Genomic DNA, 11,070 nt, shown 5'->3' with positions numbered 1-11,070 from the left:
CATGAGTTCTTGATGAAGGCAAACCAGATTTACTGCACCTTGTCTACACTGCAGTGCGTCATCAGGTCTCAGACTTGACACGCATGACATGCCTTGGTCAGGAATGTAAGTATTGTCTTGTCGACCTTCAAAGTGTAGTGACTCCACTGACGTGACGTCTTGGTGAACAGCTTCCTGTACTGGAGATGATGAAAAAGGTGAATTTAATCAAAGTAGTAAAACCTACCTGCTGCTGATCCCGGACTGGGTTTCAAAGCAAAGCCACCAGCGAAGCTCGCAATGATTTTATGTGCAGCAGTTGTGACAATACAGTAAAAAGCAACATAAACACAATACTTTTCAAAGGAAATTGCACACTACAATCATGACTACACAATATGATGATTCAGTGATTCATTTGATACTTAGAAAGAAGACGTCATAGCTGCCAGGCATTCTGGCACAAAACCAGAAGTAGTTACACACATCTTTATTGGTGCGGAGTAAGATAGTGCAGCCAACTTTATCAGAGCTTGAGGATACAATATATTTGTGAGCAGGGTAATGAGGTATCATAGCAAGGGTTTGGCAAATTCCGGGTAACTTGTACATCCCCTGAGTTGGAAAAAAGAAATCTCACGATAGGTGGGTAAAAGGCCAAAGAGGAAAATCGTAATACTCCGGGGCTCTCCAGTTGACCATAACCTTACGAACAAAAAGCATTTTCATCTGTAAAATCTACCCAGTACTCTCACTTACCCAGCACAACAAGACTGACAAGCCGTGAAATGATCGCAGCCTGCTTCTCTTTCCAGAAATCCTTGACAGTGTCCACACAGCAGGTGTCTAAAATCTTGAAAATGATCAACCTCCCAACCATGCCCATCATCTTGAAGAGCAACTCAATGTTTGCATAGTTGTTTGGGGATAGAATTCTCACGTTTGCGTCCCAACTTCAGTAGAATGTGCTGTGAATTCTGGTGCCACACAGTGTGACCAAAAGGACGGACCTAAGTGGAAGTTAAAAAAAAAAAAAAAGATGAGGCTCTTCTTCGGAAGTGTGTTATTTATTTATATATATGTATTTTCAACGACTTATTTTCAACGACTTGTCTTCGTACTGTAAATATTGACAATATATGAACAACATCAATACTGCAGAATAAATACTCACCCACTTAAACAGCCGTGGACCTGGACTTGACCTTCACATGAAAGGGTCCTCGTGCCTAGCACTCAGTGAAGGCCACTGGGTCCTTGAGAATACACGCTGAAATGGGCAGCGGTCAGCACCCGACAAGCTGCTTCAAGCTGAGATGACTAGCAATCGCCAGAGTTTGAGCAATGACGTCCCTTTTCTTCATGTTCTTCTAGGTGACGCTGATCTCCATGGGATGTGTTGTCATTGTTGGTGGTGTATCCAGGCGGATTTTCAGTGCACCACCAGCTCTGCAGGAAATTTATGAAACATTATTTCTTTTGATTAGCAATGTTTCAGGTAAATGATTCACAGCTGTTTTTCTTTAAAATGTCCCAAATGAAATCTCAGTTTGACTACAAACATAATTTCAACAGAAAAGACAGTAACTGCAAAGAACTAGGAAGGAAATTAGTTCATCAAGTGAATCCAGTATTACATCCACCAGTGTATCATGAAACCTCATCGACGCATCACTAGCTCTCTCGGTAACCATCACTGTATTTAGGGTCGCCAGCAGTAGATGACAATAACCATGTCTGGACTTGCTAATGAAACGGGAAAACTAGCGACATTGGCATGTCAATTGCCTGTGGAGCCAATTTATACATAATTTCTGTGTGTGTTTGTTTTTCCTAACCGGATGCAGTGTCGCCACTATTACGAGAACGCACCACATACAAGCTACGTGTTTCCAATAAATCGACAGCGCAGTGAAGTTGGTTTTATGAAAACCACTTCTCCGCAGACGCGCTTGAATAAACACGACAGTAGATGACTATTTGTCATCACACTTGTCCACAAAACACAAATGACAGTCCAATGCTCACATGACAATCGCATTAATGTAGGCGCTTACCTGCCAGCTTTAGTCCGAGGCCATCCTGGAGTCCACATCATCTCACGAAAGCACCGCCCAAGTTTATCTCTGTTTTATTTCGTTTCTGCTCCGACAACCCTTCAATATCCATCCAATTCACTTTTCCTATGTTTTGGCTGTTTTTCTCAACCAATCAACCCCTGATCTCCTGAGTACAAAGCACCTGGACTCCAGCAACGAGTGCCAGATCGACTTCTCTAGTTCCTGTGATCGACTCCGCTAGTTCCCGGTGATTTCTCCTCTAGTTCCTGAGATTTGAATTCATTTGTTTCTCCCGGTTCGGTGACGTTTTCAGTTGTGGTTTTATTGTTTGTTAAACATTAAAATATTATTTTTGACTCGCTCCTGGCTCCTGTGACTTTCACCACTGCACTTGGGTCCCGCTCCACGTCCTTGATCCGTGACAGCAATATCCCAGTTGGACAGAAAGAACTCAACTTAGCAACAGTGTATGATATCAAGTTAGTCGCCCCATCGAGATGTAGCACACCACGTAAAATGATATTTTCAGTCGTTGTTCTGAGACTTGTTGCATTTGAATGCGACAGTTTTCAAACCTGGCTAATGCTCGTGGTGCCATCGGAGACGAAACCAATCAGGAACACGCTTTCTCCGGGCTGTGATTGTTTGCCATTTTGGCACAAATATAACACTGTGCCATAAGCGAGTGTAGAAAGAAAACCAGAGGGCACACACAGAGATGATGCAGAGTGCTCGCAGATAATTGTTGAGGCGTAATGGTGCTACAAATAACACCATTCTTGGCCCCATCGACGACTCCGATGGGGCCCGTAGATGTACAACTCATTTTCTGGTGATATTTCAAACATCATGTAAGACATTGCACATCAATTGTCATGTCCCATATTTAAAAAACATCTTTATTATAACAGTTTCAGTTTTGACATTATTTTGTCACAAAAGAGATCAAGTATAGAGCACTCCCTGGATTGTCACTATTCGACCCAAGACAAGATATATAATGTAAACAATTTGAACGCATTTCAAACATTCTGTTTCCTTTACATTTTCATCATATGATTTGTGTAATTGCTCGCCACTTCATCTATTAAACGGAACCCAACTAAAAAACACTCAAGTGCGTTATCCTACTCTTTCTATCATTATTAAATAATACAGGGCTACGTACATATGTTTTATCCAATATATCCTTTTTTCATCAATGCATTATGTCCGATTTACGTTCTTCCCTTTTGCACAATATTCTGTTTTGTTTCCAAATGTATGGACATGGGAGAGTACCACCCCAGGTGTCACTCCAAATACAAAGAATACAAAGAAAAAATAAACATTCCACAGCGGTGGATATTGGAGATGTTTCACCTTAACCCTAAACCCTGAGGGCACAGCTTTGTTGGACTTTTTCCTCTAATTTCACAGTGGGTGGGGTCATATTTCAAGTTTCATTTCTAAGACAGACCTGCACAACATTTTCATTGTGCTGCAAAAAATGCCTTCATTTCTAAATGCTACAGCGTTGTGTCCTAATGCCCTGAAAACTTCTTATGTAAACATTCGCTCCATTAATGGTAAAGTGATTCCACATCAATCCTGATAAATAGTATTAAATCATGTTTGAGCTATAACCCTATTGATGACAACTTTAACCCAGCAATTGCAATTTGTTTATATGCAGAAAATACGCAGTCGGTGGAGGATGAGAAACAACATTCTTTTTGTGTGTGAAAAACATACCAAATCAATTGATAAGTTCCATTTCAAACTGTGTCCTATTACCATGACGTAGAACAGATGCAAGATTATCTGCTGATTTTTCTGCATAAAAATACGTACATAAAATATCAATTTAAAAATATGTGACGTGGCCGCAGCTTTCACTCTCTTTCTGTGAGTACTTTTTGAGGCAACACTGAGAAATAAATACTCTTTCATAACATTACAAGGCAAATCTCCAAACATCAGTGTTACCGGTCATCGCCATATCCTTCTACACTTTGCAATCCCTCCATTGAAAATATGAGTACTTGAAATGGGTTCAAGTTTGCAAAAGCAAATACAGTATATCATCCTCATGATCAGTACTGAGGTGGAATGCATGACTTATGGTGGGGAAAGTGGCACTAGGATGTTTATTGTGGCACTGCTCCACATAAAGCCCAACAATGATGAAATACATTAACAGAGACATGCAAGACAACATTATTAAAATAAAGTATCAAGATAAAATTGTGAAACAGTTTAAAAACATCTCATTCATAAATACCTTTAAGTTAACAAGAGGGCACTGTGTGGTATTAAGACGACATCAATCCAGAAATGTTCTTGCTGAAGAAGTACCTAGCCACTTGGGACAGGGCAGATGTGCGACAAGAGAACATCAATCATATTTTTAACAATCGGAGGTTGAGGATGAAGTTCGTGAGGAAGATAATGAGACACAGTCATGTCCCAGGCATCCACCCAGTGGACATTTGTGTCTTTGAACACAGCCCTGAGGATCTTGTCGCGCACCATCGTGTAGAAGTCGCTGTTGGTCAGTGTTTCATAAAGCAATAGTTTTTTTGGATTTGCTGTCCGTATGACGACCACTGTGGCGGGCTGTCTTGCTAGCAGTCGCGCCACAGCCTTCCGGATGCTTAGCAGCCGTCGTATGTAAATCTCTACGGGAAAACTACTGAAGTGAGACCAGACACCAATAACAACGACCGTGTCTGCTCCTCCGACGACTGAATCCAGCTTGTTGGCCACATAGCTTAGCTGTGGAATGGGGACTTGAGAAAAACGGATGGGCGGACCATGGCACTGAAAATCCACAAACGTGTTTCTTTTATAATCTAACGCCATAAAAGGGCCAATCTTTTTTAAGCTGTGTAAGTCAAAGCCCTTGAGATCTGGAAAAGAAGCAGATGATCCATCAAACGATCTCTTCAAGCTATGTCGGGTGTTCACAAAGATACGACTGGATTATTACCTGGCAGACTTTGAGTGAGGTACTCGTACCACTGTCTGATGGTGGAGTCTCCATAGAGGTGGACAACTTTGCCCTGAAGGCATCGACTGATGGCGGAGTTGTTGAAATGTTGAACTTTGGCACCGCTCAAAGAGTTCCACACTCCCTTATAATAAAAACCACTGAGCCCAAAACTCTCATTCGCCACTTGTTTGCCTGTAATGAAATAGAAGACCCTGGGTGACATCGCTTTCTTTTTATTTGAACATGATATACAGTTGGTAAAAGACTGTGCGACGTTTTTTCTGCCACGTTGAGCTACAAGTTAAGAGCCCAGAATGTTTACCTCTTTCACGTGACATCACTCGCACAGTTCGAGGACCAGATGATGGGATAGGAACTTTCAGATTGATTTTACTAGTTCAGCCGTGGCATGCAAGCAGAAAACAAAGCAACATTCAACAACATTCATCAAACCACTGACACGAAGAAGACAAAGAAGAGCTTACGTTTGAAAGAGCCTTTGATAGGCCCCGATATTAATGGCCGATTTGATTTTGGTGTGGCTGATTCTGGAGTCGCAGTCAAGCTTCTTTGGCTTGTAGCAGAACCACGGCTCTCCCGTTCGGATGTCTGTGAAGTTGCATATCGGCACCATCCTGGGACGCAGGCAAACGTTGCATATGGATGCCTCAGTTGTCCTTCCATTTCGGAAAACACTGACGAATTTTATTCTGTCTGGACGGTCTTTGTTCAGCTTGTGCAGAAAAGAAATGGCCTCGCTGGGATGAACTAAAGTGACCTGAGGAAATGACAACACTTAAAAGTGGTTCTTCGCTTTTTTTGAGTCACCTCAATTTATCTCACCTCTATTGCCGCACTTCCATTCCAGAGAAGAGGAAATAGAGCTGTGTAGGATCCATTGAGATGATCAACAACTTTTCCAACAACACCAGCAAGTAGCACTGGGTTGTGGAGCCGGGCTATTATGAAATCTCCACCAGTTTTTTTAGGATTTCCCGAAAAGTCATTGATATTTATAGAAACTTTGAGCACATCGCCGACGTAACGCTGCTGCCCGCCATCATTGGGAAGAATGGTGAAGTTACTTCCACGGGGGTTGCTGGTTAAACCTAAGGAAAAGTTGGACCTGAGCAAAGGAGTTTCAGGCCAAGCAACAGAATCCACCAGGTGGCGCTCCTCCTCAGCATCTTCACTGGAAAGAGGCTTGAATTTGCAAAAGCCACCATCCTTAGGAGGAGCAGATATATTTTTATGAAAGACTAAAGTATTGTTGATTCCTTTTTGAAACTGCCACGCCATGGGGGATGGGACTCTCCTGGGACCCTGGAAGGAGAGAAAATGAGGAGTCTTATTGACATGCAGAGGAGAACATCATGAAATGACACTATAGATTACCGCCTTCAAAAAAAAACACATGGAAACTGTGACTACACATTTTACACCAAATTCTGGATTTGAAAACCAAACTCAATACTCGTGACAATTTCACGGGCAACAATGTCTTTAAATATCTCAAACACAGCCACCTTTTAGGCCGAGGCAGCTATCAGGGAAGCAAAGATTAAAACTTCTGTTGTTGCTGGGCCATGTGCAGAAAATTTGGAGCCATAGAATTAGTGACATACTCAAAGCATGCTTGGACTGCAGCCACACCTTGAGGACACTATATGAGTAAGTAAACCCGAGACACATGCACAGCAGTGGAAGGACTGGTGGGGACACTGGATCAATGAGGGAGCATATAGACGGAAAATAAAATGGGACTTAAAGTGGAACCTTGTGGCACACCACAAGTACAAGCAACAGGTGTTCTGGTTTAATTTCAAAATAAAAAGTTATTTTTTTGACAACAGCTTGATGGTATCAATATTGTACGCAAGGCTTATATGGGTTACACTTTTATTGCACTTGACACAAAATGGCACACATGTTTACACACAAGTCTTCAATTTGTTTAGGTGTTCTTTCGACATCTGTCTTCCAGTCGCTCATGTTGGTCTTCGGCCTAGAAAATGAAACGCACTGAATGTCAGTTTTACACTCTGTTGTTGAGCTCATACTACTGCATAATGCTCCCCATATACACTAGCTTCTATAAGTAACAACGTGAGTTGAATCTCATGAGTTCTTGATGAAGGCAAACCAGATTTACTGCACCTTGTCTTTATTTCGTTTCTGGTCCGACAACTCTTCAATATCCATCCAATTCACTTTTCCTATGTTTTGGCTGTTTTTCTGTGTACGCTGCGGTAGCTAAAATGGGTTGCGCAACTCTCTGGTCCATGGCGCACTTGCAGCGAGTTTCCATAGACGGGAGTGCGCATTTCAATGTCAACGAGACAGTGAAATCACGGCGCCTGACCGGACAAGTGTGTGATTTTGCGACGCAGCAAGGCTCATTTGGAAAGAAGCCGTGCATGGCCAACAGTGCTCTGTGTTAACGCATAACTTACATACTTACTGTACTTTGCGCTCGTGAACTAATTCCACGCAGTGGACATGTATGTCAGAAATGTTTTTGCGCCCGGTGCGGCGAAAGGCTTGCAGGCTAAATAGCTGTAAACTGAAAGAGAACAGAGCTAACCGCTAACGTGACGTGTAGCGTAACGTGACTCACTTGAAACCTTTGACAGTCGTAGCGGACCCAGGTCTGACTCATTGTTTTGTAGTTGGCTTAAAACTTAATGCAGTGCTCAGTACATGATCCCAAAATGAAAACACCTGGTAATCACTGTTATGAAACATTCTAAATTGCAGTGATTTTTCCGTTAACTCCCAAAAATAGAGTAAAATTATGCCAAAGAAGGAAGATGAAGAACTGTTTATCAACCATAACACAGTGCAAGTGGCCACGGGCTTTTTTCTGGATAAAAGGAATCTATCAAGTTGAAAATTGGCCTTTAATAAACAAGTTCAACAAACAGACAACTATATATTCGGTTCATTTTTATTTGGCTTCAGTCACATTTGCATTTCGGTGCATTGCGTTTCAATTTTCATTTGACCCTTTTCAACAAATCTATTACATGTTTTTGGTGCACTTAAATCCTCTAACAGAAATGGGCAATGAGCCGTGCCGATGTCTCCATTCCGGTTTGACACGAATCACCCGAGCAATGAAGCATTAAACAAGCCAGTTTATCAGTTCATAACAACCAGACTGACGTGAAATACAACATTTCAACAGGTACTGCCAAAACTATTTGATGTCACAGTGCCAAATGAGTCACTGAGCTGTCATGGTTTGGATGTTCCTTTCAGTCTGTCCTTGTTCTTGTCAGTTGCAGAGTTCATAGTCTTTATTCATATTTTAGTACAATGTTCTTTGTTCTACCTCTATTATATCTTCTAAGACTATAGACAACTCTTAAAACATGGAAAGCATAACAGGGCCTCTCCAACCAGTACCCCGCCGCATAGCTCGGCCAGTTGCCTATCTGAGTTTTCAAAACAAACGGTGGTACCTATGAGCTCACAAACACGTATCCAAATGGACACTACAGTAACAGCACATTTTGTTTCCACTGTCACATGAAAGCTGATTTATTTTGCTGAAGTCACAACTGTCATGTCTGAATTGAGCTGCGTGGGTGTGTGTGTCTGTCAGTAATGGTTATCGTTTGTTTATTCCAATCTTCTATAATACATGCTATTTACATACACCTTTACTTAACTTACATTTCTTTGCATAACATCATGCTTGCGATACATTACAGATACAGTGTACTTCTTCTCAGTATGTGACAGATAAACGTCCAGCCAAAGAGAAACTGAACATTTCAACAAATCAGCAGTTAAGAGTCAAGAGAAAGGTTCTCACCCTGACGTCGTCCATGGAATGCAGCAGGAAAACTGTGACGAAGATGGCCAGGACCACTACAAATGTGACACACTTTCGACTGGAGGGAGTGGTCGACTTTTTGGTTTCCTCCTTCATGGTGGCAAGTCAAAGTTCAGCACTGTGAACACAATGACATATTAAAAGGAAAAGAAATAAAGGTGGGGAAACAAATCGATTTCCAAACATATCAAGATTTTCCGTGACAATATGAAATAAAAACAATAATATCAGCAATTATTTTTGGACACATGACAACAGCAAGATGCAATGTCAAATCCCTTTCCTGGCAAAGAGTTGGGAAGCCGAGCTCACAAAAGTGCATGCTAAATTGTAATGTTGTCAAAATAAAACGCAAGTCACCGTTTCTCTCAAATCCCTCAGAAGTAACCTGCAGTGACAAATGTTAAACCAAACACAATTAGCCTATCTAGCGTGGCAAAGCAGATTTGTGTAAGAAGGACAAGAATTTTAAGTTGTTTGCTTGTTAGCAAAGCAAAGGCAACTGGTATATTTTTTAAAATATTTTATTTACGATTTATTTAAAGTCATTTTTAAACGTTAAAACAATGTAATTTTTCCCTGAAAATCGTTTAAAAATGATCCTCGAATATTTATGCAATTAAAAAAAATGTTAAAAGGTTAAAAACGTAAAAAAGTCACATGCTGTATTCGGTATCTATATCGGTATATAGTCGGTTCATTTTTATTTGGATTCAGTCACATCCCTAGTGTTTTAACGTCTTTAAAACAGACAATATAAACCAAATAAAAGCTGAATATTAACATACAGGTTTATGTATAATTTAAACCAATACGTTTTTTGTTGTTTTTTTGTCAGTATTGTTCGTTTCCTAAGCACATAAGTTGTAAATCACCCCTTATCTGACGTCCCAGCTGAAGCCTCACTTGGAAACTACTTCCACCCAACATGCTCAAGCGACCCATTTTTTTCGTTGGAAATGTAACTAGGTATAGTCGCACGCACTCGGATGTGGTGGAGGATTGGCCGAGTCCGAATCTGTCAATCTCGACACGACCAGGTGCGCAGCGACACAGGTGGACCGACGCTGCCGGACATTGTTTTAACACCGGGAAATATGTATAATGCCACATACCTGAATTGTCTCCTGCCGTGAAACGGGATCTAGTCCCGCTTTTTCGCCTCTTTCGACGCTATACCTGTCAGGTACTGGATCACCGACCACACAGCAGCCTGGTCCGCTTCTGTCTGCCTCCGCCTCAACAGCGCCTCTGACGGCGGGATTTAAACAGCGAGGAGAGGAGCGCTTCCCTTGAGCAATGAATTGTTTGACTCGCAATAATGAAAGACCTAGACACTACTTGCACCTGACGGTGCTGCACAACCTCGGTACAATAATGTGAACTATCAGGCAGCGAACGGGGACCAAAGTCGCAGCCAGCGCGCCATCTGCAGGCCCCGCAATGCACTGCAGCTCGCTGGCCACTCACACACAGCACAATAGTTCATTCAGAATTATAACAAAGCCATATAAATACAATTATTCTTTTGGCTGTTCGTCCAGAGACAGAATTGCAAAAATTGTTGGCAACGTAATGTGAGCCTCTTTCCCTGGATGTCGTGTAACAAACATGGCCCCCACAAATATTCTGAACAAAAATAAATACTTCGATGATTATTACTGTAAAATTATGGAATAAATAATCGAAGTATGTTCGTTGTAAATTACACGACACTGTGTTTTTTGCGTGGGAAATTCGTGCTTCAATTGCTATTAATTATTGTGTAAAGATTTTATTACATCATGCGATTCAGTCAATCTTTGTTCACTTGAGTCAAACAGAACTTCAGTCAGTCTCTGGTTGACCGTTCGATTTAAACTGCGGCCACAACAATGAATGGGAAACAGTTCTGAATCGTACTTGATGTGCAGGGCATGTTAATATTATGGCGGGGGATATTTATCGTTGCAGGTTTTTAATGGACTGTCCTAAATTCATGATGCCAGAGTTAGCGTGATGTGAAATTGTCGGATTGGTGCGACATATTTGTTCCATCTGGCAATTACAACTATCATTCCATGTGATTCCCAATTTAACCTCGAGTGTCAGGGAAATGAAATACGTCTGAATACTGTTCATTGTCACTGTCATTGTGTTTGTCCCTTCTGACTTCGTTCCTTCTTTGAGATCCTGATACTGACAGAGCCGCTAACCCTTCCTGCATGATACTGTTT

The 11,070-nt window shown here is 41.5% G+C and overlaps 1 protein-coding gene across 1 annotated transcript; it reads right to left on the bottom strand.

Annotated features, from left to right (window-relative positions):
• Positions 1-3,029: 3,029 nt before the first annotated feature.
• On the bottom strand, positions 3,030-10,070 carry LOC128757531 (NXPE family member 3-like). The gene is made up of 7 exons (XM_053862887.1): positions 9,970-10,070; positions 8,834-8,972; positions 5,857-6,336; positions 5,499-5,791; positions 5,336-5,406; positions 5,011-5,205; positions 3,030-4,930 (listed from the first exon to the last, which is right to left on the bottom strand). Exons 2-7 carry the CDS (start codon positions 8,948-8,950, stop codon positions 4,377-4,379), a joined length of 1,710 nt encoding a protein of 569 aa, XP_053718862.1. The 5' UTR covers positions 8,951-8,972; positions 9,970-10,070; the 3' UTR covers positions 3,030-4,376.
• Positions 10,071-11,070: the final 1,000 nt, after the last annotated feature.

Source organism: Synchiropus splendidus, chromosome 4 (genome assembly GCF_027744825.2).
Source record: "Synchiropus splendidus isolate RoL2022-P1 chromosome 4, RoL_Sspl_1.0, whole genome shotgun sequence".
Lineage (NCBI taxonomy): Eukaryota > Metazoa > Chordata > Actinopteri > Syngnathiformes > Callionymidae > Synchiropus > Synchiropus splendidus.
The sequence above is the reverse complement of the archived record's forward strand: the minus strand, read 5'-3'. Positions and strand labels throughout refer to the sequence as shown.